The following is a 14,920-nucleotide window of genomic DNA, read 5'->3' as shown; positions in this document are numbered from 1 at the left end:
ATACTGTATGTGAGGCCTTGGCCAAATATCAATAACACACACAGTCTAATGTAAAACAATGTCCTGTATAACCAACTATTGGCATGACAACATGTTTAAAACCTATATTTAAACTAATTAAACAGAAATCACTGTTAATTACACAGAACCCTATGTACGTGTATTTATTTTTCATCAACACAAACATTTTTAAGGGTGTGTATGTCCTGCTCTGATAGCTTTTCAGCCTCTAACATTGAGAGGAATGACACACTGATCAAGGACATGAATTGCTCATTGATTTTTAGGGGCCAGCTTAACTATCCATTCCAATTGATTTTGAGCTTTGCTGGGTGTGTGAGTTATGGGAGTTTTAATGTATCATCTGTATGTGTACTCATCGTCGCCAACCGAAAGAAGATTTACAATTGTCTGCGGAAAATGCATATGGCCAACATTCACGACAACTCAAAAAACATGTGAAGAGGCCCTTTCTTTTTCTTTTTTATTTGTTGAGAGATATGCTCGTCATAAACTTCAATAATCACCAACTATTGCACTTTACTCTCTTGTTACCTGGATATGTGGGAAGATTTTACCTTAGACAACCTTGGCCTTAACTGATACCAGTGATAGTAGGAACTTCCTATTTCACAGTCAGTTCAGCCCTATTGTGGTGCTTATGTACAGAGTAAATGATCTATTGGGGTATAAAACATAGTCTGTCCTGATATTACATTATGATGAAAAACTAGGTAAAAAGCATAGGGAATGAGAGTTACTGTAACTACAGCTAGGCAAAAAGCACACAAAATAACAGATACTGTAAAAAAAACTAGGCAAAAAAGTATACACAAAATGAGATACTGTAACAATCCTATAGGTACAACAAGTGCCGGTTGGGTTATACATTTCAGCTAGCAACGCCACTAAGACTTGTTAACCACAGATGAGTGTTATTTCCAAGCTTAATAGATGCTAAAGCTTAATAGCTATTTTTGAACTTTTCCTGTTGAAAAAGAATATCCTACGTATAAATAATGTACACACACTTAAGGGTAAAAATATATGTTTTGAACATAATAGTGTTTTTTAGACACAAGTGCTAACTTCCTGGAGTAGGCCATTCAAGGAGTTGGTCTGATGATGACTTTGTGATGTCATCGGCCTCCCCCTTGCTTGAGGAGCAATAGAAAACAAAAGAGGAAAGCCCCCCCCCACACACACTTGTGCCATGTCATGAGGATACCTGGACCACCTATTGAGATGTGCCCTATTGTTTAGTAAATCAGCTGATAAGTGAGCTGAAAAGGGGACTGGGGTAGGACTTTAGGTCCCTTAAAACATACACAAACATACCACAGTCCCAAGAAAACATGGATATGTACAATCAACCACACACTCTATTATAGGCTCCATTTATATTCTGAATGTTTTGAGAATGCATTCTCCAACCATGACAGTAAAAATCGACAGTCTAATATGCAGTATTGTCTGCTCTCTGTGATCATCTTTATGTGGGATAATAGCAAAAAATTATTGATATCAAGTTACGATTAACAATTAATATCAACCATTAATTATCGAAGGTCTGGCAAAGTAAGAGATCATGTCAGAGCAATGTGATCCAAAAGATGGCCTAAATGTCATCTGTCATGTAGAAAGTCGTTAAAATAGAGGCTTGTTTTCCTCGGGCTGGCTCAGGTTTCACTCAGCCACGGATAGATTTCTGTTCTTCAGCGAAAAAGCTGGCATTCATATATGATATAATCTACTTTAGAGCATGACTGAAAGCTCTAAATGAAAGCTTTTTTTCTCCTCTCTCTCCACTCAAGGCGTTTTTCCAATTGGTTTGGGTTGAAACGGCCTCTGTGTGAGGTAAATGTCCTTTATTCCCGCATAAAGCACACTTTACCCGTTCCTTTAAAAAACTCTCCACTTAATTAATGTTTTACAAGTGCCGCTGTATTCTTTTTCAGAAAATGCCTATCAAAGCGGGCAGGTTCCGATTACGTACGCTAATTGAAATTCAGAATTTCTGAGCCAACTTCCTTTTTTTTCTCCTCTCCCTCTCTCTCCACAAAATAAATCCAGCATTTTGTAGTCCACAAATGACACCAAATCATCAAAGTAATGTGGGCTTTTCTTTCTTTCCCCCCACTGTATTCTCATGTTCTGCTGGTTGGTTCATGAGACAGCTTAATAAAGCAGTAAATGCTTGGGGAAGCCTGTGACTGTTTGTTTGTGTGTGTGTGTGTGTGTGTGTGTGTGTGTGTGTGTGTGTGTGTGTGCGTGTGTGTGTGCGTGTGCGTGTGCGTTTTGTACAGTAACTCCACCAGGGAGCTCATAACAGACGGCAACAGCTATCCCCCCAGCCTCCAACTGATGATATTTACAAAGAAAAGGGCCATAACACAAAAAGTAATGAATTTGGATTAAACCAAGCCTATAGCTCTCAACAAGCTCATTGCCATTGATAGAAGCTGTATTCATGGAGTTCCAGTTTGGTGAATGTAGTGTGTTTCCCAGGTATGATAGTGTGTGCTGTGTGATACAGTCAGACAGGTTGTGTGTGAACAGCTGCAAGTTGGAGCCGGAGCCCTTTGTAGGAGAAAGGGAGACCAGGAGGAATATAGAGGCTAGTTTTGGGGACTGTGATGATAGAGACAGCAAACAGCAGAGGAGGAGCTGTAACCTCATCACCACCGTCTACTGTGACCTTCGGCCTACACTCCAAACAGCGTTTGCATACAAGGAGACAAGCCTGTCACAGTGAAGCACCACTGATGTGACTTTGTGCTATGGATGACTTGATCGTTCTCAGATGTAAAATAAAACATTTCACTTTTTGCTTGGCACAGCTAAACTAAATATAGTAGACACAACTCAACTAAATATAGTAGATGCAACTTTATCTACATACTTAATTCCTCTCTCAGATGTGAAAAAATTGCTCATACTTGTTCTAATGTATACACTATGCACATTTAGTAGGCAAGACTAAACTAGAATTAGTAGGCACAACAACTAAATGTAGTCGACACAACTTTATCTCCATACTTTATTTTCCTTTGTTTATCTGATGAGTTGTCTTGGTGTAGGGCAGTTATAAATGATTGGGTTCCAATGGCACAAAACCACGTCATGGAAACATTTATGAACCTTTGTTCCTAGTTAATCAGGGTATAAAAAACCAGCCCTCTCCGCTCTTTCTTATATTTGCCTAAACTCCCTCTCTTTCCATGGGCATTCTTTTATTGGTTTGTTTTGCATGCATGGGGCATTATAACTTTGCATTCTTTCTCAAGGTCAGTTGCCTTGGGTGTCATGCAGAATATTTGCTTATTGGGCTTTTCAGGTCACTTTTATTATATTTACAGCAAATCATTTTTGATAAGGGACGTAAAAGACCTATACAACAGCATCATAAATGGGAGAGGTAAGGCTGAAATAAGGACAAAGGATCTACTGATTATTTTTTTTATCTTGGACACGTTGATATTTTCGACTCTTTCTTTCTCTCTTTCTTTCTCTCACTCTCTCTCTCCCTCTCTCCTCCCCCCTCTCTCTGCCAAGCCAAAGTGTGGGTAGGCTACTGCATGGAACTGGTTAGATTTACTCCAATAGCTTCTCTCGGTGTGGGCAGTGAGCGGGCTCTTGTTTCATAGAAGATAAGTAGCTCCCTGTTATCTCTCTAGCACTATAATCACTTAACAAAGACTCAGGCATTTGCGCAAATTAAGACATCAATAATGCACAAGTGCTTTCCAGTTTCAGACGTAGAAATACCCCCCAAAAAAAAAAAAAATGCATCCTAGCTCACCACCATTGGTCCTGCTGATGGATCAAAAGGTATCATAAACAACCCCTCAACTTAAAGTGGTCCGTCCCCTTAATCTTTGTTTGTAAATGTGGGGTCAACTTTAGAGATGGGACCAAAAATATTGTTTAGGTGGGGGGGTTGTTTTAGGGCGAATGCAAGTAAAGTGGTGGTGCTTCAGTGTAAACAGCCAACACCCTTGAGTGGCGTAGCGTGGCGTCCTTCCATAAACAACACCACCGCTAAGTCGCCGACATTTATGATTTGTGGTCACAATGGGAATCGCAGCCATAGTTTTAAGTCCAAGTCTGCATGTTTTGCCCTATCGTTACACAGCTAAATCCGCACAGGCCAACTCTTATTTACAGGAGATGAAAACACCAAACAGTTAAAAAAAACTGTATGACATGGGCATTTTTGGCTACAATGAGTTGTAGGATGGTAAAACAACTATGAGAAAGGGGGGGTTACGGTTAGAGCTGGTGAGGTGGGGGAGGTACATGGGAAAAATACTTGGTGACACTAGCGAGTGGCTCAACAGAAAACCTTATAACATTATTCACAGATGATACATAAAACATTTTTACACCAAAAATACTACATGCTTTATACATCCTAAATCTTCACCTACAGTTTGTCGTGGATGTGCATTAAACATTTGTGAGAATGTTTTGCGTTGCTTATGAAAGGGTTACGTAGTGTCGTTTTACTTGCTGGTGCTATGACCGGAATATTAGAGCGGTACTAGCCGCTACATGTCAATGTAAGCCCATGACCATGGCAATGTCACAAATGGCACCCTATCCCTTAAATAGTGCACTACTTTTGGCCAGAGCCCTATGGGTCCTGGTCAAAAGTAGAGCACTATAATAGGGTGCCATTTGGGACAAGGGACATCTCTGTTATAACAGGGACAGAGGACAATCTATCCCATACAGATGGCCTCAAGGACAATTACCAGTAATGATTGGTTGCTTGGTAAATGAGGGAAATTCTATTTGCCACCGCTCTTTACTGATTGCGGACAACAAGCCTGGGAGATGTGATGATGAACACGCATGGGTGCCTTTAAACTTAAACGTTACTTCTGCATGTTTGTGGTGAGATTTGATATGAATACACACTGAAAAGGAGCATTTCCTCAAACTGAGGAGGCTCTCATGCTCAGTAGTACAGTACAAAATTATTAAACGCTAACTGTCATATTTTTAGGTAAGGATCCGAGGGGCAGAGTTACTGTACAATAACAGGAAAATTAATTTGGTACATGAATAAGAAAATAAGAACACGTGTGACTGGAATGAAAATAAAGCTAAAATAGTTGTGAAAGGTGTGTATTCTAGCCACTAATAAATTATTTTAGGATCTGTATTCTAAACCTAAACGATTATCACAAGCATTTCTTTCAATCATGCTTCCTTTTCAAGTCCTCCCTTTCAAGATATATTTATTGTCCCCTTCCTCTCTGTTCTCTCTCTCAGTTAGCCCAACAAACAATCCCCTTGTTAGCAAACTGTTAAGACAGCCACTCGGTACACAAATTGCGCTCGACCAAGCGAATTTGTTTTGCAAGGGTGACCTGTTTAATCATCTAATTTTCTTTGGCGGACATTTATTCATCTGGTTTCCACGGTTACGGAGAACATTAAGGGGCTCCAGTAATAAGGCTGGAGAGTCAAACAGGTAATAAAAAAATTAACGCCATTTTCCAGCAGCCGAGGACAGTCGGTGAAATGAATCAAGGGAGAGGGGAGAGAACAGAGGGAACGTGGGTGAGGGGCATGAGAGGGGGCCTCCAATATTGTTAAAACAATAAGCCCTTACTGGTTATGTTACTCTGAAGATCAGCTGGAGCGGTTATAGACATGACACTTTGGGCACAGAGCAGATGAGAAAGATAAAATCCTTAACGTTGCACTGCTCCTTTCATTATTGTTGTATCAATATTATGTATCAAGCCAATTAAAAAGTTACTATATGATAGTTGTTAACTTTGCTTGTGTTTCTTTCTTTTTTTTTTTTTTTTTTTACTTTGGGAGTCATCGAGGCAATGCGCAGTTGTGGCAACTGCTGTGTGTCAATAACATGTGGGGGCGAAAACGTGACGTTTATGAGGCTCGGTGAGAAATATTTCATAGTCTTCTCAAGTCGTATCATGTTGTCCAATAATGTCTTATTCACAGCTAGGGAATATGTAGCATTCGCTGTATGTTTTCCACGTACAGCGACTAAGCTGAAGAGCTGTGTTACTGCTGATTGCCAAATAAGGTAATTGTGAGACGTCGCAGTAAGACAGAAAAACAACCTACAAATTTAAATCTCATTTTGAACTCCACAAACTGCTGTAAAGCTATGAAGAATGAAATGTTTTAAATGAACAACAATAATTTTTTAGGTGTATCTGTGCATTTCAGATTATGTTTAATTGGTGTCATATGAATTTCCTCATTTAGCCAGTATTGTAGATAGTAGGAAGTCTATGGGGTGTTTAAAAAAAACCGGAACAAATGTTCTCAACCAAACCTTTTCTTTTTGTCTGGTTTAACCAAAACAATTTTAAGACAGTGACGACACCTGTCCCCCATCCCTTTGCAGCAGAACAAAGCAAATCCAATTATTTTCTCACTTGCTGCCGCATTACTTGTGTGTGAGTGTGTGTGTGTGTGGACATCGTTCGGGGCCGGCTCCGGACTGACTGAGGTCTGGGAGTGAAGCAAAACTGATGGCAGACAACGTGTCTCAGGAGAGGGAGGGGGAAAGATGTCAGATGACCTGGCCTCTCTCTCTCACACGCACACACACACACATGCCCACCGCACACACACAACCATTAACCCAGCCTCACACACCATGCGCTCCCCTCATCAACCTGTACTGAGGCCAGAACCACCACCCAACCTCCCCCCCCCCCCCCACCCCCCACCCCCCAAAGGGTAGAACTTATGTCATACACAGAGGGAGAAATCCCCAAAAGCGGTCTCTGAAAAAAAAAAGCAGTAAAAAAACAAAAAATGCTCTGGGCATAGGACTGCCAACTGTTCCGCTAACAGCCTCTTAACAGGTGTGGTCCCTAGAACCATGTAATCCGATCAAGTTACAGAGTTAAAAAAAATATCAGGCAAACTGCAAACTCTTGAGCCCCCTGTGCTCACCCCCCACCCATTTCTCTCTCTCTCTCTCTCTCTCTCTCTCTCTCTCTCTCTCTCTCTCTCTCTCTCTCTCTCTCTCTCTCTCTCTCTCTCTCTCTCTCTCTCTCTCTCTCTCTCTCTCTCTCTCTCTCTCTCTCTCTCTCTCTCTCTCTCTCTCTCTCTCTCTCTCTCTCTCTCTCTCTCTCTCTCTCTCTCTCTCTCTCTCTCTCTCTCTCTCTCTCTCTCTGTGTGTTGGAAATGACAGAATTGAACAGCTGTGCTTTAGATTTACCATGTACAGACAGTAATTATTGCTGGTGCTGCCTGCTACTGACCCAAGTGAATAGAATGTCAAACGAAAAAAACACGACGAATCAGGGGAACCTGGGGTTGAGGGGTGGTGGGTTGGGGACGCGGTGGGTTGAGGACACGGTGGGTTGGGGACACGGTGGGTTGGGGACACGAGGTGCAGGGAGGGAGGGACTGGGGGCGGTTGTCTGAAAGCCACCAGCGTCCTTGTTTGCAGTCAATTACCAAAGAGGACAGGGGTATTGGCTCTGGAGCTCGGCAATGCAAACACGAAGGTGACAGACAAGAGACGTACATGTTTGTTTCTTTTTCTCTCTCTCGCTCTCTTTTCAAAGGGGAAAACTAGGGGGCCTCGGTAAGCTGCGATTCCCTATCAAAAGGTTATACCGAAACGGAGGGAGAGGACAAATTCAAGATGGCAGGGACAAATTCAAAACAACACCTAATAACCCTAACCACAACCCCACTCCACTGAAACTACAACTAAACTACAACTGACGTCACGGTAACATGACCAAAAAGTATCTCCAAAACGTGATTTTACGACCACCCAAAGTGCTTTCTTTGTTGTCTCAACCCCGCTGATCCTTCCCCTGTATTTGTCCCAGAGATGAGAAGGTTGAGCTACTCTCCAGAGAGATAAACTATCAGCATTTCATCTATGTCAATCACTGTCCCTATCATTAAACAGTTAACCCAACGTTTTTGTTCCAGGTCCTCGCTGCCATGCTACTCGCACACTGTCACATGCCATACCCATCCTGGCCACCCTAACCTGCGTAAGGGGTGGTTCACACCTTCGAGACCCCCCTGCCATATTTAAAAGGATTAGTCAACGCGTTTTGTGCCGGCTTAATCTCTCTTTCAGACGGGCCTAATAAGTGCGCTTCGATAAGCGAAGCATGCAAATTCATTCGAGGCCAGTGGAGCCTGTGCTTTTCAGAAAAATGCAGCATAGTCTTTCACACTGCTAATTGTCTCCTCATTTCTCCTCCTTTTCTCTCTTATATGGCATATCAACGAGCCCAGATGATTCTTCTCCCATACTTTGCATGAAATTATAATTTCATATGTAAAATTGTGAATGAAACGGCACAGCAGAGAAGCCATGGAGAGAAGCCTCTCTATTGACTCTGCACATGTGAATACATGACATTGCACATTCGGCCTTCAGATTAACAAACTGAGATGATATACTCCTCGCATTTTATTTCATGGGGTTATAGCAGAAAGAAGCTAATACAACTCAGCCTACACACAAATCTGAGAAATATAAAGATGTCGATTTATGAAATATCATATTTTTTCAGGCAAATTAGACCTATTTTGTAAATGTGTATACGAGACTCAAGACACAAAATAAACATGTGCAATTATACTTGTACTGAAAGAATTTAAAACATATAATAATAATGGGACTCAAACAAACAAGTTATTATCAGTAATAATTGATTAAAAAAAAAAAAAAAAATTGCCCTGGTGGATTTGAGGATCATAAAGGCATAAAGAAGGCCTAAAGGTGCAACCTGTTTATTATTCTGGAGTACTTCCTCTCTGAGTATTAATAAGGCCATTACTCCAGATTGGTGACGGGGAGCTTTGAGGTTTTAATTAGGTGCTGGCCACTGCATGAGTGCACAGGAGTGAAGAAAGGGGGCGGCCATGCCACTTGCCCCTGCTCCTGGCCCATATCAAGTAGCCCCCCCTGAACGCTTTGCCTGCCTACTGCTGCCCGGGAGATGTATGGACGTCCATGTGCATCTGGACTTGATTTAAGCATTCGAGCGTTTGATCTCGGATGTTTCTCCCTGTCTGCTGGTACAAAAAAAGGGGAGTTGGTGTGAATTGGGTATTAGGGGGGACTAAGGTAATTATGGTGTATGGTGGCTTGTGTCTGATGACGGGGGACATGCTCAGGCAGGACTCAGCTGTCCCTCTCTCTCTCTCTCTACTGCCTGTGCTCCCTCTCCCTCTAGCTGTTCTAAAGCCTGGTATAACACACACAGCTTCACATAACATCAATCACACACTCACTCAGAGCGGACCATAAAACTACACAAACATATACATTGCGATTAACTATTTGACACTTTTTCTTTTTTTTTACAATGCCCCAATAATTGTTCGTACATGTGTGTTATGATTTTAAATGAAAATGAACGAATTGATGATATGAAAGTTATCCGTGTCAAAACTACAATATGGGAATTATTGAAAAATGTAAATATATTTAGAAAATGTAATTGTGAACCAATTAAGTAGATAAATAGCCAAGTGAATATACGTCTTAAATTGTTCACAGTTTTGCATAACTCGGTTGTTAAAAATTAACTGAAGTATGAACTTTTGTTGTGCTTGAAAATACAGAATTTCATTGTCATTTACAAACAGTCAGTCATCACGATGACATATTCCAATATATGTCAGTGATAAGAAAAGCACACCTTTATGTGTTGTTTTCAGCAAGATGTAAATAATATATTGGGAATTCTAATGTTTTGCCTCGGTTGACATGGCGATACTAATCACCTCATTGCTAAAATGCACTCTTGCCTGACAGGGCTCCACAGAATACCCAGAGTCCCACAGGAGAAATCGGCATAAAAGGGGTTAAAGACAATAGCTTGCCCCCCCCCCCCCCAAACGTCTCTCTGCTAAATTTATTTCAAAACTCTGTTAATCTGTGGTACACAACATTCTCATTAGCATAACCCAGCCCCCTCATAAAAATTCCAGCTAGTTTAATTAAAAAATGTAAATTTACTGTCATCCAAGGAGCTGGAGAATCAGGACAGCAACAGCATTTTTTATTGCTTAAGACATCAAATTGATTCGGGTTATGGCTAAATTGTGATAAAAGGTTATGGAAGGCTGCAAGACCTCGGGTCTTGTTTTTCCCGATAATTTCACCCCTTTTTTTTGTAGAGGGACGTAAAAGGCGGAGAAAGGCCCACCAAGGGTTAATCAGATAACTCACTGAGGGATAAGGCAATTGCTATTATGACTCATAAACGAGTTTAAAAAAAAATATTTTCTGAGCTTAGTGAAAAGTTTGAAATTAGGGTGTGTCTGGGTGGATCGAGGTTTTATACTTGTTTACTGGTTGTTTCAAAACTATAATTCAGGACAACCAAGGTAACATCGAGATAATAGCCAAGCCCTTAGGTCTGTTTGTGCGAGTTTGTCGGCAAAATGGTCTACAAGTTGATTGTCACTGAATGCCACTCTTTATAAGAATTGTATTGTCAAGTACTGGCATCCTTTGCTTCTACCTCAAACACGTTATTTGAATGTTGAATGAAACTGTGTAGGGCCCTCCAACATATAAGGACAGGTGCTGTAGAGAGAGAGAGAGAGAGAGAGAGAGAGAGAGAGAGAGAGAGAGAGAGAGAGAGAGAGAGAGAGAGAGAGAGAGAGAGAGAGAGAGAGACAGAGAGAGAGAAAATGATATCTTATTTGAAAGTAAGGTATCAAATATGATACAGGAAAAGGGCATTATTTAGTTATAGCAAAACCCATTGTACACTATATCAAAGCGTACTTTAAATAAAGGGTAGTAAAATGCATAATTCAATTAAGTTTATATGAATTGAAAGTGAAAAAATATATTTAACAATTTCATCAACCAAATGTTCTCAGCAATGTTCTGTCATTTTTTGCCATACAAAAGGCTGCTTTCAAAATGATGAACAATCTTTCACCAAAATAGTGATTTCAGGAACTTATAAACAGGAATTGACTATGTTTATTGCTATCTTCAGTGTTTGTTTAAATTAATTGCGTGAAACATAAATAAGTGAAGTTACAGACAGTGTGAGTCCAGAACGACTCACAGAAAAGTAACACAGTCATCAGTATCAATGGTAAAAAATAATTAAATTACGCATAGGAAAAATACTCACACACACTCATATACAGAGAGGAGAACACAAACACACATGCGCAATAAACAAACACACAAACATACAGTACACAGCTATACGATGAGCCACATTCATAGATATTCAAGAATATGGCAAGGCTTCATTTAATCTGTTAACTGACTTTAAAAGTATCCCAGATTAGAATAGCAAAGTATAAGTAAGAAATGTAATCCATTGGAATTTATAAACAGGTTAGTCCAAAAAAGCATGGGGGAGAATGACACCAAGAAATGTTTCAGCACAAGCTGTGGTCTAACAAGCTCTGGATCAGATATTTCACGCCGTATGAATATTGAACATTCCTACGATATTTAAGACATACACATCATTTGGTAAATCATTGTATATATGGTACTGTGTATGTGTATATATTCTGTGTTGTCTCCTGTTTTAGTTATGTATGCCTAAACTCAATTCAAAATGAATGGAGCAACCAAAGAAAGGGATAGCAGTTGTTGCTGTGAGCCCTTTACATGTGTGACAACATAACGAACACAACAGTTTGTTTGGTTTGTCCCCTTGGCAACAAACCCTTAGGCCATTCAATGCACCCTAATGCCATTTCACATACCTACGAGGGTGAACCCAGCCTGTATTTCTACAGTATGGAGCATATACATCTACTCAAAATCATAATACCAAATAAAGGAACCAAACATTCTAAAAGAGAAAATGAAGTGAAAATGCCTAGCAGTGTGTTTGCTGGTTCACCTCAGAGCACAGATATACACTTTGACTCTTACAGGAGAAAATGAAACTGGCTCAGCGAACTTTTTTTCCCACTTGAATGTGCTACACAGTGTTATGAGTACATTGTAATGTGTGCTCGTGAACTAAGAGATCACATTTTGATATTGCAACCACCGTTGGGCACTGTCAAAGAGCTATAAATAAGGGTGTACACTCTGGTATATATCTACACAGCATGTGTAGTTTAATATTGGACAACTTCCCCCCTCTCTGTATATTTAGTCAGTGATAAAGGCACACCTTTAAGTGCCAACTAATAAAACATCTGACCAAGATAGTAGAGAAGAAGAAGAAGAGTACTCACCATATTCAGGGAAGTCGAAGTTAAATCCTCTCAGACATGTAACTTTCATAATATTACTAAACTCTGTTAGAAAATCATTAGAATGGTTGGTTGGTGAAGGGGGAAGCAGAGCGGAAAAGTAACTAGATAAAAAGGCTTCCTTCAATCATGCACTAAACTCCTTGACATGTAATCTGTCAATAGTTTGTTGCTGAGATAATGCCGGCTGCCACGAGTGAATTTGATTGGCAGCTGGGGTCTGGCCCCTCCTCTCTGTAGTTTGATGGTGGGTGGGTGAAAGAATACAGAGCCTTCCCCTTGCTTGCTTGCTCTCTCCCTCTCGTGCGCTCGCTCTCTCCCTCTGGTTCGCTCCCATACACACACACACCAAGCTGTTGGTGGTGTTGTCTGAATAGGCTAGGAAATTACGGCAGAGCAGGAACGGGAGCAGTTTTTTTCCTCCCCTCAGTGGGCTGGCCCTTTCCATCTTTGTGGTCTACTAGCCTTTCAACTCTCTTGGGGTGGAGCCTTGCCTGGCTCTATTCAAATGAGGAAGGGAGCAACATTAAAAAGAGGTTTAGGGGGGAAATAATGGTTCATATAGGATATTACACACTTCTGGGATATTGCTCAGAAACCTGACCTTTTATGATTTTCAAAGGTAGACTAAGATTATAATATTTTTTCAACATTTTATCAGGTAGTTTGATGGATATTATTCAGGTTGTAGTACTATAATAAACTAATGTTTTGCATAATACCTATATATTTTATGGTATAACAATTAAAAAGTGGCATGGGTTGAAAAACAAACATGCATTGCAACTGGAGATTATGAACACAACACTTCTTGAATACTTTTATAAATATATCACATTGACTGAAGTCCCTTACGGGAAGAAAACAAGAGTATTGACCAGATTCACATACTTTATCCAGCACTGTTGGTTTAGAAATGTACAGGTAGATGAAATATTGCTCCCAACCACCCCAACAAACAAACTTGCCTCTTTTTCAGCAGTGTTTCTTTAATTAATTATCTTTCTCTCTTTTCTCTCACGCTTTTATTTTTTCTTTCTCTCTTTCATTCTCTCTCTCTCACCTTTCTCACTCTCTCTGCCTCGCTCCTTCCCTTCTCTGATAAGGTATCCGTTTTCATTGTAATTTCAGGTGAAATTATAAACGACAGCCGTTACCAGGTGACAATCAATACTTTATAAGACAAACCCCGAGCTTATTTGCCTGGCAGTTTCTTCCGCAGTGGCATGCAAAGTTTGGCTCTGGACATTCTGAACATAATGTTCAATATTACCAGTGTACCATATAAAATATTCACATTTCATACACATAGTATAAGATCATTCAAACGTACTAGAAAGTAACCTAGATAACCTTGAGACATTTGTATGCTTTCTAACACAAACAACTTCAATGACGAATAAGTAACAACAATTTTTATAACAAAGAAAGTGTTTAAAAGAATAACACCAGCATTCAGTGTTTTTGAAAAAGGGGAAATACTTGTCTATGGTTATAAAAAACAAGAAACATAATTCTATGATATGAGTCAAGGCTTCAGTTCCTGATTGCTGGCAGCAAAGTCCAAAGTGTGTACATAAAACAGGTTTTGGTTGATTCTGTAATTACGATGAGTCATCCTAGTAAATAATGGAAAAATGTCTCCTCCTTAATACAGCACTTAAAAGGGGGAAATGGCCTAACAAGGACTCGATTCAAAGGCCTACACCCTGATCCTGCCATTAAAATACATTCACTAGCCTAGGTAAATACTAAATCCACAACAATTTTAGAGTAGACATTAGATAAAGATTCAGTGACTAATATTGTTTTACGTGAAGCTGAACTGCAACCACAAGCAACATGTTTTCAGGTTTCTAAGGGTCTTCAGTGACTTTTTTTCTCAGAACGGCCTAATGGTACAGGTAAAATATTATAGTATATAGTATATTAATGTATACTATACTAATTGATTTGTTTTGAGGATTAACTGGAGTGGGTGAGATGTGATCTTCATGTGGAGCATTACCAAAGCAAACTTCGGTCTAAAGCTTAGCAATACTGCTTAATGAATGTGTTTATACTTACTTATGACCAGTTATACGTGCTTATGCTGTGCCTACATGTAGAGGCTATATATGTGTAACAATGTTTAAACAATGTAGAGAGGGTATCATAGGACCTGTAAGTAGAATAACTTTCTATGAACAACCTGTGTGATGCATTATGAAAGCATTATAAGCATGAATATATTTACATAGGACTATAATAAGGAGCCATGAGCTATTATGAATGCCAATAGCAAGTATGACCTGTTACAGCAACTCATTATAATAGATTGTGAAATAGACACAAATTAGCTAATTAGCAACTTTGCAACTACTTACTACATTCTAACTACTTAGCTAGCATGTTAGCTAACCCTAACCTTAAACCTTTAACTACTTAGCTAGCACATTACCTAACCCTAATCTCTAACCCTAACCCCTTAGCCACGTTAACCACCTAGCTAATGTTAGCCACAACAAATTGGAATTCATAAGAAAATTGTGTAATGTACACAAATGCATTACGAAGAAAATTGTGACACGAAATTCGAATAAATAACCACCCATACGTAAAAATGTATGCACACATGACTGTAAGTCGCTTTAAAAGCGTCTGCTAAATGGCATATTATTTTTATATATTATTATGGTATCTCTGTGTA

General features: G+C 39.8%; 1 protein-coding gene across 1 annotated transcript in view; it reads right to left on the bottom strand.

Annotated features, from left to right (window-relative positions):
* Nucleotides 1-12,612, bottom strand: part of casz1 (castor zinc finger 1) — a 91,537-nt gene extending 78,925 nt beyond the window's left edge. The window contains exon 1 of the mRNA XM_041846319.2: nt 12,214-12,612. Within this exon, the coding sequence (XP_041702253.2) occupies nt 12,214-12,262 (49 nt within the window). The 5' untranslated portion in view covers nt 12,263-12,612. The remainder of the gene's footprint in view (nt 1-12,213) is intronic.
* Between the last annotated feature and the right edge of the window lie 2,308 nt (nt 12,613-14,920).

The sequence above is a fragment of the Coregonus clupeaformis genome, chromosome 24 (genome assembly GCF_020615455.1).
Source record: "Coregonus clupeaformis isolate EN_2021a chromosome 24, ASM2061545v1, whole genome shotgun sequence".
Taxonomy (NCBI): domain Eukaryota; kingdom Metazoa; phylum Chordata; class Actinopteri; order Salmoniformes; family Salmonidae; genus Coregonus; species Coregonus clupeaformis.
The sequence above is the reverse complement of the archived record's forward strand: the minus strand, read 5'-3'. Positions and strand labels throughout refer to the sequence as shown.